We start from the raw sequence: 20068 nt of genomic DNA on the forward strand, positions 1-20068 counted from the left end.
GGGACATAATAGCTTAGAAGTTAGGCTCACCATGGAACACCCATTCTGGTCTTAAATGTCCCATGTGAATATTTAAAAGTAGGTCATTGTTTGCTTTGATATCGGGATAACTGATAGAAAAGGGCCATGTCCTTACCAGGATTCATAGTTGAGCATACTGGTTTGTTCGTTAGGAAGCCGGGTGGTGGAGTGGGCAGACCTGGCTTTGTCCCTTGGAGGTGAAGGCTGCATCACTTCCTGACTCTTAAGCCTTGATTTCCATCTCTGCAGATGGCCAGCGCAAGGGTCCATCTCCCAGGGCTCATGCTCATTTACAAACTTCGGCTACTGTTACGCACATGAGATGAGTTTCTCTCAGGCATGTTAGCACAGATATCCCCCAAGGTTTGCATCAGCCCCCTGATAATGGATTTGGCACATTTTTCTCTTCAGTGGACCTCCATTTTTGACGTTCTAAATACTAGTATGAACGGGATAATCAGACCTGAGAAGATTCTACTTGTCTCTCTGAATGAATTTGGGTTTGAAACTAGAGCAAGACAAAAACACATTTATTTTTTAGTCAACTACAATTTTTAAGCCTTTCTTTGTTTGGTAATAATAATTTTTCTTCCCCAATTACAAAGCTCAAGATGAGGTGAATAAGTAGCTTCTGTGTCCTAGGAGTAATTCTGTACAGTGCTGAACAAATTAACAGGCGACTATCACGCGATGGGGGAGGAGTGGATACTAGGGGTTGAAAATCAATCCAAGAAAGATGGGAGATTAATTTATGTCTGAACACTTAGTTACAAGACTAATTAAGCTCAGGGTTGAATGAATTTTTAAAGAATTTATTCTATAAAAAAAAAAAAAGAATTTATTCTATGAAGAATAGACCAGGTAACAGCTACAACCATATTACAACCGGGGACCCAAGGCCACAAGTAGAGAAAAGGTCTTTTTCATCACAAAATCAAACTCTACTCTCAGTGCCCAAAGTAAAATATAGTCCCTCTCTCAGGGTTTGTCTGGAGTTTCCAGACCCGGAAGCTCAATATTAATAGCCAGCTCATACTATCTCTAGATAAATTCACCAAAACTCCATTCCTGTGAAACACATTTCTGTGCAAGCTGGCAAAAATCAATTTGAAAATTTCCACTTTTCTGTTTCTCATCTCCATGTAGTTACCCTCTGCCCCTACGACACACCCCCAAAGCAAGGAAAACCCAGACCAGATCTTAGCCTGTGGTTTTCCGTGGTCCCCGTACTCTGAGGGCTAGTAGCCTTCATGGAGCTTCACATGGGAGTAGAATGCTTCTTGATCTGGGAAGGTTTTTCCACAGATGCCGCAAGAGCAGCCCTCATCCTCCTTGTGCGACCGTCGCACGTGGCTATCATGGGCAGCGTGCGATGCAAAGGATTTACCACAGTACTTGCACTTGAAGGGCTTTTCCCCGGAGTGCTGCCTGATGTGTGTGCGGAGGATGCTGGAGGCTGTGAATCTCTGCAGAGAATGAAAAGCAGAAGAAAAGGTAAACTTCCTTCACCGAGACAGCCAACTAGACCAAGGGCTTAAGTTCACCATTACCGAGCCTTAGTTCTCTGACAGATGAATCTGGGTTTTCAGGCTACAGAGCAGCACGTCTGGTCAACAGTAGCCGCCTTCATGAAAAAGGGCTTGACCTTCAGGAGCCTCCATTTCAACCAGAAATCCCAGCGTAGGTGGATCTAGGACCACACTCCAAGAGAACTTGCATTAGGGGAGTAGCTACTCTTGGCCAAGGTCTCTGCATCTATCAGCATCTTACTGATTTTTTTCCTTTCTATGATTTTTTTTAAAAGATTTTTATTTATTTATTTATTTGACAGACAGAGGCCACAAGTAGGCAGAGAGGCAGGTAGAGACAGAGAGAGAGAGAGAGAGAGAGAAGCAGGCTCCCTGCTGAGCAGAGTCCTACATGGGGCTCAATCCCAGGACCCTGGGATCATGACCTGAGCCGAAGGCAGAGGCTTTAACCCACTGAGCCACCCAGGCGCCCCTCTACGATTTTTTTTTTTTTTTAGGTAAATCTTTCTACCCTATACACGACCTGAACTTACAACTCCAAGATCAAGAGTTACATGCTCCACTGACTGAGCCAGCCGGGAGCTCTGGTTCCTTTCTCTCTTTTTTTTTAAACTTAAACTTTCTGAGAGACACCTGGGTGGCTCAGTTGGTGAAGCATCCGACTCTTGATTTTGGCTCAGGTCATGATCTCAGGATGGTGGGAGTGAGTCCCACGTCAGGCTCTGCACAGGGCGTGGAGCCTGCTTGGGGTTCTCTGTTCTTCAATCTACCCCTCCACCTGGCTCACACATGCTGCCTCCCTAAAAAACAAGCAAAAACTTGAAACTTTATTATTGGAGATTCTGTGTACCCTTTACGGAGTGTCCCTGAGTGCTTGCCTCTTAACACGACTATAGTACAGTGTCATAGCCAGGACGCGGATGTGGGCCATTTGTCAAACAACACCTCAGGTTGCCCTTTTATTTTTTTAATTTTATTATTATTTTTTAAAGATTTTATTTATTTACTTGACAGAGATCACAAGCAGGCAGAGAGGCAGGAAGAGAGAGAAGGAAGCAGGTGCCCTGCTGAGCAAAGAGCCTGATGTGGGGCTCGATCCCAGGACCCTGAGATTATGATCCCAGCCGAAGGCAGTGGCTTAACCCACTGAGCCAACAAGCGCCCTCAGGTTGCCCTTTTAGAGCCATACAGATCTCCCCCCAACCCACCTCCCACTTTTTTCTTAAGCTATGGCTGTCACTTATTTGTTCTCCATTTCTACTGCTTCACCCCTTCAAGAATACTACGTTTAGGATTGACTCTTCTCACTTAGCATAATTCTCTGGAGATCCATGGAGGTCTCCATGGATCCAAGTCTCCCCTCCCCTTTTATAAAGGTTTTCTTTATTTATTTGAGACCGAGAGTGAGAGTGAGCGAGAATGCGCAGGGAGAGTGGGAGAGGGAGAAGCAGGCTTCCCGCTGAACAGGGAACCCAATGCGGGGTTCGATCCCAGGACCCTGGAATCACGACCAGAGCCTAAGGCGGGGCTTAACTGACTGAGCCCCCAGGTGCTCCCAGTCCAGGCCTGTTTAATTGTTGAGAAGTACTCCCTGGTGAGGGTGGGCCCCGGGCTGTTCAATCACTTACCCCTTGAAGGACGTCTGGGTTGTTTCTGGTCTGGGTTCTCAAGAATAAAGCTGCGACAAGCATTTGTGTACAGGTAAAGCCTTCACTTCTGGGGTAATGCCCAGGAGGACAACGGCTGGGTTGTATGGCAGTTAAGAAGTTTCATTTTTAGTGCAACTGCCGAACTTTTCCAGAATGGCTGTAACACTAGTACTTTGCTGTTTTTACATTTTTTCTTGGCCACTTCTGTTCTCTCCCCGATTTATAACCTTTCTCCTCATTCATTTCAGTACTATGCTTTGACCTTTGTCACCTTCAGGCAGTATATTAGAGATATAATGACTCCATTTGGGGGTCCACTGACAGAAAACACCAGGTGGAACTGGTGGCTTCAGATTTGGGGGGAGAAGCACCACACTCTGAGGGGTCTGGACTTGGGTCACTACCTAGGAAGGTGCACAAGCCACACTTGTTTGGAACATGTCAGTCTTCATCCGCTTAAGTAACTGGAGACTAACCCGGGATGCCAAATAACTCGTTCATGTCCTAAGTGGATTTAGTTCCCCTTCAGAGCATCTCTCAACCCCAGCAGAGCTACAAGTCCAAGGTGGGGATCAGAGTAAGAACTCCAGAAACAGGATGTGTTATGGGGCTATTTTGACCTTGCTCTGAATATCCTGCTAGACAGCATGTATCCTCCAGGATAGCCTGCCTTTTTCACACTAATTCACAGTCACCTCCTTCACTCTGCTGGTTCCATCTGGTCGACTCGGGTCTCAGCCTCATTTTTCTCTGTTGATTATTTCCATTCTATTGACATGCAATTTCTTCAGCAGTATTGTTTCCCTAAGCCTGGTACACTCAATCTTTTATGCTTCTTTGGGAGGCTTAGATGTCCCCCTAATATGGCCTGCATTTCTTTTATGGCTTTATCATAAAAAATTTAAGTAACCGGACGATAGGGTCAGTCTATTCCAGTGCTGTCAAACAGGGGCTTTCTGCAGAGATGGAAACATTCTATGTCCATGCTATCCAGCTTGGTGGTCACTAGCCACATGTGGAGGATGAAACCAAACTACAGAATTTTCCATTTCATTTCATTCTTATTAAATAGCCATATATGGTTAATGGCTAACTAAGCACTGGACAGTTCAGATGCTTATCCTCAAAATAAGACATGAAGTGGGGCGCCTGGGTGGCTCAGAGGGTTAAGCCTCTGCCTTCAGCTCAGGTCATGGTCTCAGGGTCCCAGGATCGAGCCCCACGTTGGGCTCTCTGCTTGGCAGGGAGCCTGTTTCTCCCTCTCTTTCTGCCTGCCTCTCTGCCTACTTGTGATCTCTCTCTGTGTCAAATAAATAAAGGAAAAAAATAAAAAGACGAGGTATTTTGGTAAGATTTCTAAAGCCTGGTCAAACTACAGTTTTATTCCAGAAACCCCTAACCACTTAATTGTCTCTTCATTTTTATCACTCAGTATTCTGTATAATGTACATTAGACTCCAGCTGGGCAATGTTGGTCTAGAACGTGGAGACATGGAGAGCCTGTGCTCTTACATACTTTGTAATCATGTCTGCCATCATTAGGTCTCCCTATAAATTAGGGGTGTATTTTTTTTTTTTTTTTTTTTAATTTTGTTCGGGGCACCTGGGTGGCTCAGTGGGTTAAGCCTCTGCCTACAGCTCAGGTCATGATCCCAGGGTCCTGGGATCGTGCCCCGCATTGGGCCCTCTGCTCAGCAGCGAGCCGGTTTCCTCCTCTCTCTCTGCCTCCTTCTCTCCCTATTTGTGATCTCTGTCTGTCAAATAAATAAATAAAATCTTAAAAAATAAAATAAAAATTTGTTTGTTTGTTTATTTAAGTACTCTCTACATCCAATGGGGGGCTTGAACTTCCCAACTCTGAGACTGAGTTTCATGCTTTACAGACTGAGCCATGCCAGTGACCTCGGGGGTATATTTCATAACACATGTCTTAAATACCAATTTGGTAATAGGAGGCCGTATCTGACCATCTTAAGCAAACTGGAGCTTTTTTTAGGGGTGGCAATGGGATGGGACTGATAATGGACTAACCAAGAACTCCTTATAAGCAGGCTTTATGCTTCAAGTTCTTATCCATGAACATCCAAACAGGGCTCAAGGTAGATACCTTGGAAGGAGGTTCCATTTACCTTTGTACAATAAACACACTGGTATGGTCTGTCTCCAGAGTGGACTCTCGTATGTTTGTTCAGGCTGGAAGACTGAGAGAAACATTTCCCACACGTAGAACACTAAGGTGTAAAAGAAACACACAGTTAATATCACATCTTCATTTTACCATTGTGTTTATCTGGGAGTAATAGGTGAAATATTTTATTTATCCAATGTATGGCTGTAGGCAGAGGTTATAGAACTCAGGCTGACGGGCCTAATTAGGGCAGCAGAAAGACTACCCAGGGCTACGCTGACGATTCTGGAAGTATGGGTTCTGGTCAGATGCTTTAGTTAATACTGCAAAAAGAACAGATAAAATCTCAAGTCTAAATACATGATGTAGGGGCGCCTAGGTGGCTCAGTGGGTTAAAGCCACTGCCTTCGGCTCAGGTCATGGTCCCAGGGTCCTGGGATCGAGCCCCACATCGGGCTCTTAGCTCATCAGGGAGCTTGCTTCTTCCTCTCTCTCTGCCTGCCTCTCTGCCTACTTGTGATCTCTGCCTGTCAAATAAATAAATAAAATCTTTAAAAAAAAAAAAATAAATAAATAAATACATGATGTAAAAAATAAGATAGGGACTGACTTTCTGAGAATGAGGCCAAAAAAAATTAAAAGTTAAGCACAGAGAGGTAGATTCAACCTGATTATCTGGCCAAAAAGAGTTCCAGGAGAGAACAAAGTTCTAGAAGACAGATAATAACCAAAGAATGAACAATAAAATTCCTGTCAGTTTAGGACTTGTGCCTTCAAACGGAAACAGTACTTTGTACTGTTTACAAAACAGGAAAAAAAGGGAAAAGACATCCAACCTGACATGTTCTGTTAAAGCTTCAGAATTCCAAAGATAAAGAACAATTTCCACAAAGAAGAAAACCAGTTACTTATAAACAGATAAGAAACAAGTTGCCATCAAATGATGAGAGAAAATAAAAAGATGCCTTGAAGGTTTTTGAAAAGTTTTCTATCTGAAACTTTGTATCTAGTCAAACTATCAAAAACATATGCAAGTAAAACATCCTCAAAGAAGGGGTGTCTGGGGGCGCCTGGGTGGCTCATTGGGTTAAAGCCTCTGCCTTCGGCTCAGATCATGATCCCAGGGTTCTGGGATCAAGCCCCACATCGGGCTTTCTGCTCAGCGGGGAGTCTGCTTCTCTCTCTCTCTCTCTCTCTCTCTGCCTGCCTCTCTGCCTACTTGTGATTTCTAATAAATAAATAAAATCTTAAAAAAAAAAAAAAGAAAAGAAGGGGTGTCTGTGCAGCTCAGTCAGTTAAGTGTCTGACTCTTGCTCTCAGCTCAGGTCTTGATCTCAGGGTTTTTTTTTTTTTTTTTTTTTAAAGATTTTATTTATTTATTTGACAGAGAGAAATCACAAGTAGGCAGAGAGAGAGAGAGGAGGAAGCAGGCTCTCTGCTGAGCAGAGAGCCCGATGCGGGACTCGATCCCAGGACCCTGAGATCATGACCTGAGCCGAAGGCAGCGGCTTAACCCACTGAGCCACCCAGGCGCCCTTGATCTCAGGGTTTTGAGTTCAAGCCCTGCCCTGGGCTTCACGCTGAGCATGCAGCCCACGGAAAAGAAAGAAAAGACTCAAAATTTTTTCAGTATGTTAACTTTAAAAACAATTATTTGAAGATATACCCCAGTATTATAAAAAGGAAATCAAGAAAGAGGAAGAGTGAAAAAAAAAAAAAAAACAACATTGGAACTAACTTAGGAAGGTGATGACAGCTGTCCAAAGTTGGCAGTTCACAGGCCTAGAAGGCAACAGGTTCCAATATAAGTTTCCCTGCAGAACGCTTTCAGCGAGAATGTCAGTATCATTACGCAATTAGGAAACTACATCTTCCACTTGGAATTAGAAATCCTAGCGAAAACAAAAAGCTTAGAAGTCAAAACCAAATACAAAGAAAGTTAAAAGTCTGGCATAATTTTGAGCAATTGATGGAATATAAGAAACAATGATTTTTGGAAAAATATGCTTCTCTCCATTGGTCAGGAATTTCAGGTTGGAGAAGACTGACATTTCTAAATTCCTGGATAAATTTTTGGGACTTATTGTTATGAACTACAGGGATTTCCTCTGACATTTTTGTGGTCTTCACTAATTTTGCTTGACCAGTCATCTGAAAAGGAGGCAGGTACAATTTAAGTTGTAAATGCTGGAAACAGGGGCGCCTGGGTCGCTCAGTGGGTTAAAGCCTCTGCCTTCAGCTCAGGTCATGATCCCGGGGTCCTGGAATCGAATCCTGCATTGGGCTCTCTGCTCAACAGGGGGCCTGCATCCCTCTCTCTCTCTCTGTCTGCCTCTCTGCCTACTTGTGATCTCTCTCTCTGTCAAATAAATAAATAAAATCTTTTTAAAAAATTAAATAAATAAATGCTGGAAACAGGGCTGGAATACAGGGCTTTCCACTGCTGGTTATACACCCACCATCTTCTGACATTTTTGTCAATCAATCCTTTTCTCTTTCATGAAGAAACTTAATGTTTTTGTTTTTTTGTTTAATGATTTATCTTAGTTTCTGCATGTCTGCTTCATTGGAGAACCTCCCCCTTAATTTCTTCAATTTAAACATTTTGTTTTGAGTTTCTGCAAATTAAATATATTTCACCACCTTAAAAGCTAACTACCAAACTTAGTGTAAAATGAAGAAAACTAAAAGAGCATAAAAAATGTTTGGCAGTAAAAATAAGAAACAGAGGTGCCATGAGAAACTCCACTTGAGATGCTCAGAATGCAACTAGACAAACGCTACACGAGCTCAGGACAGAATTCTTGGATAGAGGTCCATACCCATGTGAAATGCCATTTATAGTCATGATATATATATTTGAAAGGTTTTACTTATTTATTTGAGACAGAGAGAGAACAGAGGGAGAGTCAAAGGGAGAAGCAGACTCCCCGCTAACCAGGGAGTTCGATGTGGGGCTCCATCCCAGAACCTTGAGATCATGACACCTGAGCGACCAAGCCACCCAGATGTCTAACCAACGCCACCCCCCCACCTGCCATCTCCCGTGGAGTCATAATAAAAGACAAGACCACTCAGAGAGAGTTTGCAAAGAGATCACTAAAGAACTCTCCAGAACACAAAGGCCATGGGACTCGTCCTCTTGAATTGCCAGTTTAAAATGATTATTCTTGGGATGCCTGGGTGGCTCAGTCATTAAGCGTCTGTCTCTGGCTCAGGTCATGATCCTGTAGTCCTGGGACTGAGCCCCGCATTGAGCTCTCTGCTTAGAAGAAAACCTGTTTCTCCCCCTCCCATTCCCCCTGCTTGTATTCACTCTCTGTCTCTCTCACTGTCAAAAGCAAACAAAACAAACCCTTAAAAAAAATAAATAAAACAATTATTCCTCCATCCTACCATAAAACGGGCTCCTTGCTTCCCTCTTCCCAGCTTCCATGCCTTCCTTGTCATCCCTGTCATCTACGGACAGCCTGGTCTACGGTCCCCCAGTTTCAAAGATGGCAGCAGCTGAGTACAGCTTCTCCCCTCAAACCCCTACCCAAGACCACCACTGTCTCCAGAGTTTAAGCGAAGGACCCGGCCAACATTTTAGCAGAAATATCTTTTTTTTTTTTTTTAAGATTTTATTTATTTATTTGACAGAGAGAGATCACAAGTAGGCAGAGAGGCAGGCAGAGAGAGAGGAGGAAGCAGGCTCCCTGCTGAGCGGAGAGCCCGATGCCGGGCTCGATCCCAGGACCCTGAGATCATGACCTGAGCCAAGGGCAGCGGCTTAACCCACTGAGCCACCCAGGCGCCCCTAGCAGAAATATCCTGATGGAGCTCTGATAACCTTCAAGATGCCCTTCAGCTTCTACTTTCTTAACCAACACCCTTTGATCTAGCTGCAGCAAGTCTGACAAATATCCCAGCGGCGCACATCCCCTCAGGTTAGGATCACTTGCTGTGCTAACTGGAAAGGAAAACGCTGCCAATGAAAATTAGGCATACCACCCCTTGTTAAACACAGTCGGTTTCTGAAAACATACACTTCAGAAACATAAAAACCTAGAACTGATAAACTATGGCTTGAAAAATAGTATTACAAAAGCACGTAGCAATAGACCTATTTTCCAAGGACACATGTGGACAGATCACAGGACAAATACAGAGAGCCGATAAAATATAGTGCAAACGTTTAATCCATGTTATCAATTAAGATGCACATAAAAGCAAAATACTATTTCATCCACCAAAATGGCAGCATGGAAGGACAACGGTCGGTAAGAGACCCTGTGTTGCCTCCTTCACAGGAAGGCTCATCGTCTGCATTATAAACCCACATCTTCCCCAGAAAGCTGTTCAGCTCTCCATTCGAGCCTTCAAATTATACACAGTCTATGACCCAGTTTTTCTACTTCTAGGAGTCTATCCCAAGGAAGTCATCAAAAGTGGAAAATTGTGATGATTTCTATGGAATATCGTTCACTGCAGACACACTGGGGAGAAATCTGCACGTCGGGCGATCGGTTACATAAGTGAAGGCCCATCCATATCACGCGCTGATGCAGTCATTCCTAAGTTTATAAATTACTTATGATTTGGTGTTAAGTCAGAAAAGCAGCCTCATCGTAACCCCAAGTGTATTAAAAATATGTGCATGTTCACATAAACACATCGAAGAAAAATTACACCTTAAATGTCTTCATGTGGGGCATGGCCTATCAGGTGGCTTGCCGGGTTCTCTCCAAATTCTAATTACCAAGCATATATTCTCTTCTCATGTTAAAAAGTACAAACTGGAAATAAAAAACTAAATGTTGATTGAGTGAAAGGGAAAACTGCTCTTGACTTTTTTTTAAAGATTTTATTTATTTATTTGACACACACAGAGAGAGATGATCACAAGTAGGCAGAGAGGCAGGCAGAGAGAGAGGGGGAAGCAGGCTCCCTGCTGAGCATAGAGCCCAACTCGGGACTCAATCCCAGGACCTGGAGACCATGACGGGAGCTGAAGGCAGAGGCTTAATGCTCTGAGCCACCCAGGTGCTCTCTTGACTTTGTTCTTAATCCTATTCCCAAAATGACAGCGGTTGGAGGCATCACTTGGTGTTTTTCCATTTGTGTGTGAGCATATCATGCGTGGCCTCCATAATAAACCATTTCAAATGGTATCACTCTATCCATATTCTGCAACTTGTTTGGCTTAATAAGCAAACCATAATTTTTTACAACCACTTGTGTTGATGAACACAGGGTTATCTCACTTTTTACTGTCAGAATACTGGAATGTAACTTTTCCTCTTTTTCCTATCCATGGGTGAGAAATAATTTCACTGTCTTAATACTTCAAATGTTCATAGAATTCTGGTTAAGTATGTGCTTTTCTGTGGGAAGTGGGATTTGGAGGAGTCTGGGGTGTTGCGGATATCTTCATAGATCTAGACCACCAAGGGGCTGTTAAAAACTAATTGTAGGGGCACCTGACTGTCTTGGTGGGTTAAGCCTCTGCCTTCAGCTCAGGTCATGATCTCAGGGTCCTGGGATTGAGCCCTATGTCGGGTTTTCTGCTGAGCAGGGAGCCTGCTTCCCCCTATCTCTCTCTGCCTGCCTCTCTGCTGACTTGTGGTCAAATAAATAAATAAACTTAAAAAAAAAAAAACTAATTGTATTACATGTCTTTTAATGAGCAAAAAGGAATTCTTAGATTATTGTAAAGATACTCAAACTTTACAGGAATAAATAATGCCATGATTGTTTGGGATTTTTCTGGAAGCGTAGCTGTGAATGGGAGGGGGTGCAAAAGGGCTATTTTATGAAAACCGCTCTCAGTTTTCTAAAGAAAAAGACTGGGACTCTGGAGTCACTCAGGCGGTAACCTCATCAGCTAGTCCTGACAGGTCCGGGAGTCAAACCCGTATCTGTCTGCACCCAGGTCCCATCCTTTCTTCTAGGTAAGCCCAACGGTCACTTGTACTTTTTTTGCACCAAGCCTGGCAGCGTGACCAGCTATCTGGAATGGCAGAAAATGGCTCCCTATTGCCTTTGTTGCTTTTCTTCCTGACAAAATCCTCGGTGTGCCACAAAGGCCTTCCATTCCCTGGCCATGCCCATGCTTCATGTTTGTCTATAATTGTCAATATGCCTGCACAGATAATGGAACACAATACAGTTACCTAAAAGCATGTATAGGCTCCTTCCCACCTGGAATGCCTCGACCCTCTCCCATCCCCGACCAACCCTGCCCTGCATATGAATCAGACACCCGTTGTCCTTCTGGACTCATCTCAAGACCACCCCCTTCCTCTGTGCCCCTCTCTACCTGTGCATCTGTCCCCAGCACTCTGTCATGGCTCCAGCTCGCATCTGCCCTTCAAGGCACCGTTCCCTCACAGACCCTGTGTCATCGGGCACTGTGTCCTAGCAGCTCAGACCTAGGGGACCCTCGGTATGGAATCAGGGGTTTGAGGAAGGAGCACGGAAGCCAAGGGAGTCATGGGCCGCCTGTCATTCCCCGCCCACCTTCTTACCTTGTGAGGCCGGTGCTTCTCATGGACGTGAAGGACATGGATGCGGAGCCGGTCCCGCTTCTCAAAGGATCGTTTGCAGAGATTGCAGGGGAATTTCCTGTCACCCTTGTCCACACAGGGGGTGTACTTCAGATGCTTATCTCTATAATATTTGTAGGTAAATACTTTTCCACATCTTTCACATCTGTAACCTTCTGCAGCCTCTGTCAAACACAGGGTTAGGAATAAGGGCCTGTGGCTTAGTGAGTTCCCATCCCTCATTTTTAACTTCCTCCCAAAGGATTTTTTAAAATTTTCATGACAATTTTAAACATATGCTAAAGTCAAAATAATGGAATAATAAACCCTAATGGGCTCAACACCGAGCTTTCACAATGTCCAACTCAGAGCTAATTTCGCTTTCATTTGTATCACTTGCCTCCATGACTATTTCAACACTAATAATCATTTTGGTTCATAAATACCTCAAACTGCAATCTATTAAAGATAATACTTTTTTAAAAAGTAGTAACCATATTGTTATACCTAAGCAATTAACTCTTACTCCTTAAAGAAATACATGTGTACACACAAGTTTAATTATTTTCCAATAAGTTCAATTTCGGATTCCAAGTCTTTTTGTTGTCTATGGTTTGCTATGTTTGTTCAATCTCTCAATTTGTAGGTTCTCCTTCCCTTTTGTTTAATGAAATGTATCTGCTGAAGCCCTGCCTCCAGCCCTATTTAAGAGCACTTCAACCTTACAGTTCCTTTTTTTTTCTTTTTTTAAGATTTATTTATTTGAGAGGAGGAAGAGAGAGAGAGAGAGAGAGCAAGCGCATAAGCAGGGGGAGAGGGAGAAGCAGGGAGCCCAGTGAAGCTGGATCAATATGAGGACCCTGAGATGACCTGAGCAGATGCTTAGAAGGCAGACACTGAACCCACTTAACAGACTGAGCCATCCAGGTGCCCCACCCAACCCTACAGTTCTTCTCTTCTTTTTTAAAAAAATATTTTATTTATTTGGCAGAGAAAGAAGGAACACAAGCAGGGAGAGTGGGAGAGGGAGAAGCAGGCTTCCCACTGAGCAGGGAGCACAATGCGGGGCTCAATCCCAGAACTCTGGGATCATGACCTGAACTCAAGGCAGATGCTTAACGACTGAGCCACCCAGGCACCCCATCAACCCTACAGTTCTTTTTTTTTTTATTTATTTGACAGAGAGAAATCACAAGTAGGTAGAGAGGCAGGCAGAGAGAGAGAGGAGGAAGCAGGCTCCCTGCCGAGCAGAGAGCCCGATGCGGGACTCGTTCCCAGGACCCTGAGATCATGACCTGAGCCGAAGGCAGCGGCTTAACCACTGAGCCACCCAGGTGCCCCAACCCTACAGTTCTTAAACAGACTCTTGACTGGACTGGCATGTGTTGGGAGGTTAGGTTAACATACCAAACATACATACTGTGTCCCTTTCAGATCAGGTTAAGCTCTAAGTTCAGGGCAGTTCACGTTGGTCAATGGCGACCAGACAATGATGGACACCAACAGCTTACTTCCTAGACTTCACAAGGGCTGTTCCCATTGGCCCCATTCACAAAGTCTTAGGTACCTGTTTAGCTTGCCATTTGCCTCCCTGAACTTCTGGAAAGGATTCCAGAGCAAGAACCAAAATGCAGGGAGTAAGGATGACCATTATCTTGCCTTCTCTTGTATTCAAAGGGTTATCATGATGATTAATTTAATCCTATCACTTATTGGGCTCTTACCAATATGAGTGATACTATCGCTGAGTGATAGACTTAATACCCAGAAAGGTAAATCTGTTTTTATCCATGGAGGAGGGAGGGGGAGAGAGGTTAGAGAGGGTTCAGCCGACTCTAGCAAGGGAGGCCCCAGGTCCAGGGGTGTCTATTGTTGGGGGAGGGGAGAGTTCTGGGGCCACCTACAAAAGCATCCCTGCAGAGGACACTCTGGATTCCAGAGGATCAAGTGGCTTTGACTGTGAATGCATCATCGAGACCCCATTGTCTGGCCCCAGGGAGGGAGAGAAGAGCCAGCAGTAAGTATATGCAGGAGTCTGTAGATGGAAATCTTCTTAGCACCGGGTCTGCAGGGAAGCTATCCATCAGGGGCTTTGTTAGTTGATAACTACATCCCAGGCACGTTTAACAGGTGGCTAAGGAAATAAACCATTCATTAAGTAAATAACCAGGAAGGCAACGGCCAACCCCAGGACTATCCATTGCCTGGGATGTCTATCACTTTCATTGAGGTGCTAATCCGCTCAGAATTCCCTTGCTGGGATGGTTTTAGATCAGAGCCAGCATTTTCATTGGTCAAAAATACCGGGCCTTCCTGTTCCAGCAGTGGGAAGAAGATAGGGTCTACAAGATAGGGATCAGTAATATTACAATTCAAAGCACTAAAGCACAGCAAAATTCAGAATCATGCTTCAATATTGAGTGTGCAGAAGAACCGCTTAGGCAAAAAAAGGACAAGCCATCCTTCCTAATTAGGGCTCCGCTGCCTACATTTTCTGCTCAAGTCTTTGGAAATTTTACTTAACCTAATGATTTTACCCTGTTCCCTTTTCTTCTTTCTTTCCCTCCCCACCCCATGTCCCACCTCAGTCAACTCCTCTTTTTAGCTGAGGGGTTTCCCAATATTGACAATGATGCTTCCTGCCCCACCACACACAGTTCAGAGTTTCGTAACAATTAAGAGCCCTCTTCACATTCCACACCTCCATCCCCCAAAACACACACTCTGCAGGCCTGCATACTCAAATAACCCGCCCACATAGGGTCCAGACTCTTCCCTCCCACTCAAGACCTGAAAAGGCTAAGTTCCCACCAATCCTCGCCAAAAGCCTTTGAGGAAAACAGTTCTTTTGAGAGGAGAGAGAAATTTTCATTTTTCTTTCCTTTTTAAACTTATCCCAAACCACTTCACAATAGAAAACAAATGAATTCATCCATAATTCTTTCCAATGAATTAAATTGTTTACCAAGTTCCTTCTATACGTTGTCCCAAATACGTATTATTCAACCCCGCTTACTATTCTAAGCCTTCATCCCTATTCCTTGTTACCAGATGGGAATTTCTGATTTCTGCATATTAGTCTATATGTTCATATACCATCATTTGTGTAAGAATTATTCCACTATTGAGTATTTAGGTTGTTTGCTATTTTTCACTAATAGGGATGGTGCCGTAATAAAAATCCTCAGGGACAAAAGGTTTCCCTTCTGGACTATTTTCTGAAGACAAATTTCGGGAAGAGTATTCTTGAGAAATCAAAAGTCATGATCACTGTAATAGCTGAGTGTAGTTTGTGAGTTATGAAGCATGGATTTGTTTCTCAAATCCATTTTTCACTTTTGTCTCAAGTACAGTACACTTTGGAAGTGACCAAAAAGGTTACTTGGTTTGGTGCTAAGTAAGAAACAACTGTGAGGTCCACAGACTTCAGAGAGTCCTACAATCTCACCACCACCCCCTGACTTTATCCCTTTGCCATTCACATGTTGGGGGTAGCAGGAAGATAGTTTACCAAAACAGTTCTGACAAGCCCTCACTATTTGGACTTTTGAAACAAGAGGCTGTTCATCACTCACTTCCGAATCCCTGTGAGCATGTCTTTTCTTTGGCTTCACTATTCCCCAAACTTGGGTTGCCTTCCCTCTCCCAGCCCAACACCATCTCATCCCTAAGCAGCGTTTCCCGTGTTGGTCCTAATGTCTTCTGCTTTCATTCAATATCCAGGAGTCGGGGATATTAAGGTATTTAGAATTATTTCCTGCTCTGAAGGGTCTCGGTTTACAAGGGAGATTTGCACGCATACAATCACGTAGTGTGTGATGAAAGCAATTCACTTTTCCTTTTTTAACTTGTTACTTATTACATCTATTATAACATAAGGTGGGCTTCAGTAGTATTACACACATACAGTAATTTGCATTTATCTCATATAACCTACTAGATCAGGGGTTCAGCTTTTGTGTGTATGCAAAAATCAGTCAGAAAGCGTTTTAAAAATGCAAATTCCAGAGGCTCACTCCCAGGGAGTGGGTTTCTGGTCCTCTAGGTTCGTGCTGCTCACACGTTGTCCAGGGGCCAACCGCATCGGCCTCCCCTGGAAACTTGATAGAAATGCGGGATATCTCAGGTCCCAGCCCTGACTGAGAATCTGCATCTTTCCAAGATCCCCAGATTCTCACACCCACATTAAAATTTGAGAGCAAGAGTGTAGCTCAATGTTTCCCAAAGGCGCCTAAGATCCACAGTAAGAAAAACATTTTCTATTTGAGACTCAGCACACACACATCTCCATTTGAAACAAAAACTTCACCAAAACAATGCTTGCTCATACTTTAGATTCGCATCGACAATTTCTATTCTACTTTATTCTAATTCCGTTATTATATTTTTTCCTTTAAAGATGGTCTAAAACACTAAATTGATTTCCCACCACATTAAGGTGCTGCAAACCCCATTTGGAAAGCCCTGCTCTGGACAGAGTGTTGATGGGAGTCATCGGCTGTATCAGTCTGAGCAGAAACGAACCAGAAACTGGCTCACCTAGGCAAGAGGTTGCATCCATTTATTTTGCTTCTATTTTTTTCTCCGGAAGGAGGTGAAGGGGGAAAAAGAAAAGGTATCCTTGTGAATAGAAGTAGCTTCCGCAGCTTTGGAAAGATGAAGGCATTTTCCTCCAGCTGGGTAGTGCCCCCTGGTTAGAGACACCCTCCCTTAAGTTTCCGGGCAGGGCAGCATTAGCCTCTGATGGGGAGGAGCTCCACAGGTTAGCAGACAGGTCATTGGTAGGGGGTGGTGGTGGGGGTGGTGTTTCATGTTCAGAAAAGAGCCGAGTCCTTCCACCAGAAGAGCCTCACTGGGAAAGGCAAAGGTGTGCACTCACCTTCAGAGGGCCCAGGCGCCTGCTTCCCCTGTTCTGTGACTTGAAGGCTCACAGGAATGTCCAGAAACTTTTCATAGCAGTCTCCGTACCACACAAGAAGCTCTTGGTTCGGGCAGATCTCCTTGCAGCTCTCATAAAAGATCTGCCCTTGACACTGCACGGCAACTAGGTTCTGCTCCTTGGGGAAACGGGCACAGTTGACATAGGACATCCAGTTCCCTGCACCTCCTTTGCCATCTATAAAGTGGCTCAAATGACCATCTTCAAAGATCTAAATAAAATAAAAACAAAGTTTAAAATGTATTCCCCCCACCCTATAAAGTAAACTTACTTACTAAAAATTTATAGTCCAAATCTCAAGCATGAGTCTACTGAATATATTTATTATTTATTAGTATTAAGCCCAAATAGAATTATTAGCTTAAGAATAGCTCTATAGGTGCTGTGACATTCTTTCTTTTCTTTCTTTCTTTTTTTTTTTTTTAAAGATTTTACTTATTTGATAGAGAGACACAGCGAGACAGGGAACACAAGCAGGGGAAGTGGGAGAGGGAGAGAAGCAGGTTTCCTGCCGAGCTCCCTGCTTGATGCAGCCTCGTTCCCAGGGCCCTGGGATCATGACCTGAGCTGAAGGCAGACACCTAATGACTAAGCCACCCAGGAGCCCCTGCTGTGGCATTTTTTAAAGATTCTTACTCTCATCACTTGCTTAATTTCCACATTTCTATAGCGAGTATGTTAATTCCATAAGCAGAGAAAAGGGAAACAAGAGAAGGTTGCATTTAATTCCCAACTTAAAGACAACCAATTAGTTTTGTGCTTTATCCCCACCTAGTTGTCATGCATATTAGCAGAGCCATATTTTAATTCTTTCTCTGCTCTGGGCAATTCCACCAGCTCCAGTGTTTTGTTATTATAAGCAACTTTGTGATTAACATATTCCACATACTCCGAATTTCAGATTACCTTAATAAACCATATTCCTAGAAGTAGAAAATCAAGGTCAAGGGGAGGGATCGGATATATTGACAAACTGGAGTCCTACTAGCATGTCCCAAACAGAATCAAGAGTATCAGTTTTTCCAAAATCCACAGCTAATTTCACAGGCAAATGATATCACAAATTTAAAAATGTGTTTTTATTCTCTTTGGCCTATTCTTAGCACACTGTGTATAACCTCTAAAGCATCTGGTGTTGCCTACAAATATAGACAAATACGAATTCTTTGAATGTATATTCCACTGCTACTCTTCCACAAAACACCAAGAATGCATGCAGAGGTATCTTGGTGGAATGAGCATCAGCCTTTCCTTCTCTTCATCTTGTAAAATGGACAGCTGGGACAGCTTGGACAGCAAGAGTGTGCCCTCTCCCAGGCTAGGATTCTCCCAGAGGGCCAGAAGCCCACACTGTTTCCCACCAGTGTCAGTTTCCACTTTGTAGACCCACCAGAAGCATAATTTCATTTACCTCCCACATCAGAGAATTGTCTCCATACGTCTTGACTTCACTGGCGTTGACCACTTTACCTTGAAAGGGCCCAAACCTGACTCCTTTAGCAATGAGGCTGCTGCAGAACACGCCAAAATGCCGCAGGTCACCGAAGGTCGTCTGCTTGAGGCAGAGACCTAGCGGAAAGCCAAGGTAGGAAAGCCAGTGAGAAAACTGTATTCCTTCAGGGACAGAAATCCAGGCAAGAAGCCCTGCCTACCTTCTGGTAGCTGAAGGGAGTCTTTATCCAGAGTTTGACAGAGAGAATCGGATCCTAGAAAAAAGGGTTAAATTTTATTTTTCATAAGGTGTTTCCTTCCCTACTTCTTGGAGGTTAACCATTATCCTTTATGTTTTTCCTGCTCCTTTTACATATAAAATTTCTCCTTTGAGACTGAGAACAACCCTTGCAAAGTTATGTAATTAACCCCATTCTGCAAATTTAAATAACTTGAGAATCGGAGATAATGCTGGGACTAAGGGCAAGCTAGGTGGGGAGGCTGGAACTCCCAAGTAGGAATTGCATGAGGCTCTCACAGAGATACCCGGTACAGCCTGGTAGAATCTGATCCCAGCTGACAAGTCCACTGTGTGAAGCATGTGTCTCCTGACCCTCAGCTTCTGCTAAAAAAACCTTAGGAATCATGCATTTAGGCAAGAAATGAGCCACGTGTCCCCAAGCTCCGTACTCTGATGGGAAATATGTACACTTCGCCACCAGACTTGGGACAGTCTCAGAGCCACCTTGATGCCCCCCTTTCCCACTCCTGCTCCCACCTGTATTCCCAGCCAATCTGACTCCCTCCCAATATGACCACCTTTACCAGAGCTGTCTGTGGGGACCAGGAAGCCGGAAATAGCATGGTGCAGCGGGGCGGAGTGCTCCACGCTGGGAATGACCCCGAACAGAACTAAGTGCAGGTCCTCCTGGGTGAAGTGGTAACGGTGAGACGACTTTCCTGGTTGGCTCGGGAGTTTGGAACCCTCCTCAGACCGCTTGCTGGGTGAGTAGTGTAATAACTGAGGCGTCTTCAGCCCCTCCGGCAACAAGGAAGCATTTGCAGCCGACGGCGGAATTAAAATCTCAGGTCCACAACACTGCCCATTGTCGCTTCGGCCACTAATGTGTCCCAAGTCTTCACTGGTGGCGCCTGTATACTCGTGGCTGCTGTTGAAGCGAGGCACCTCTCTGGGGAGGTGGGGGACTGGGAACCACGGAGACAGCTTGCTGTACCAGGGCAGATCGTAGAGCGGCTCCCTCTGCAGTGCCAGGCTGGAGTTCAGCAAGGGAGGAGCCGGCCGGAAGGCAAAGGCGGGCAAAGCATGGGATGCAGACACTGCGGCCTCCAGCTGCGGGAAAGGTTGGAAGTCTTCCTCCGCAGTGGTTAGCATGTTCCCATAGTGGCCATAGGACGGGAAAGGCATGTAGTAGGCGTCCAGGTGTTGAGGGGTGCGCTGGATCCTTTCGGGCGCGTAGCACACCTTGTCCTGGGGTCCAGCTTCACCTGGTGGCCGCAGAGCCATCCCCGGCAACAGCGCGCCGCGCGTCTGCGGGAAAGCAAGCGCAGCTGAGGGGCGCGGGGCGCGGCGGCCCCGCTGCCACTTGCCTACCCTCCACCATCCAAGTTAGCCCCGGGTCCAAGGGAATCGCATAAAGCTCCCAGTTCGATCCCGCAAGCCCTACCCCCACAAACAAGGCAAAAAAGAACTGCAATGCAAACACACACACAAAAACCCCAAACGAAAAACCTTCCGGGATCTTGCTCGACTCCAAGTTCCCGTAAGTGTCGCTTTTGCCTTCTCTCCCCCAAGCACACCTTGACCAAGCACAGCTGGTATCCAA

General features: G+C 44.6%; 1 protein-coding gene across 1 annotated transcript; it reads right to left on the reverse strand.

The window, feature by feature from the left end:
- Window positions 1-1259: 1259 nt before the first annotated feature.
- On the reverse strand, window positions 1260-19749 carry PRDM14 (PR/SET domain 14). The gene is made up of 7 exons (XM_059392875.1): window positions 19050-19749; window positions 18446-18499; window positions 18205-18362; window positions 16734-17004; window positions 11837-12039; window positions 5329-5430; window positions 1260-1487 (listed from the first exon to the last, which is right to left on the reverse strand). The coding sequence occupies exons 1-7, from the start codon at window positions 19747-19749 to the stop codon at window positions 1260-1262; spliced, it is 1716 nt and encodes a 571-aa protein (XP_059248858.1).
- Between the last annotated feature and the right edge of the window lie 319 nt (window positions 19750-20068).

Source organism: Mustela nigripes, chromosome 3 (genome assembly GCF_022355385.1).
Source record: "Mustela nigripes isolate SB6536 chromosome 3, MUSNIG.SB6536, whole genome shotgun sequence".
Lineage (NCBI taxonomy): Eukaryota > Metazoa > Chordata > Mammalia > Carnivora > Mustelidae > Mustela > Mustela nigripes.

What these genes read in the sequence shown, in the direction of transcription:
- PRDM14 (XM_059392875.1), bottom strand. Translation starts at nt 19,749, where the DNA reads ATGGCTCTGCGGCCACCAGGTGAAGCTGGACCCCAGGACAAGGTGTGC. An exon ending in CTCCCTTCAGCTACCAGAAG is followed by an intron (nt 18,363 to 18,445) that starts GTAGGCAGGGCT and finishes GCTTTCCGCTAG; the next exon opens with GTCTCTGCCTCAAGCAGACG. An exon ending in ACAATTCTCTGATGTGGGAG is followed by an intron (nt 17,005 to 18,204) that starts GTAAATGAAATT and finishes TATTTTATTTAG; the next exon opens with ATCTTTGAAGATGGTCATTT.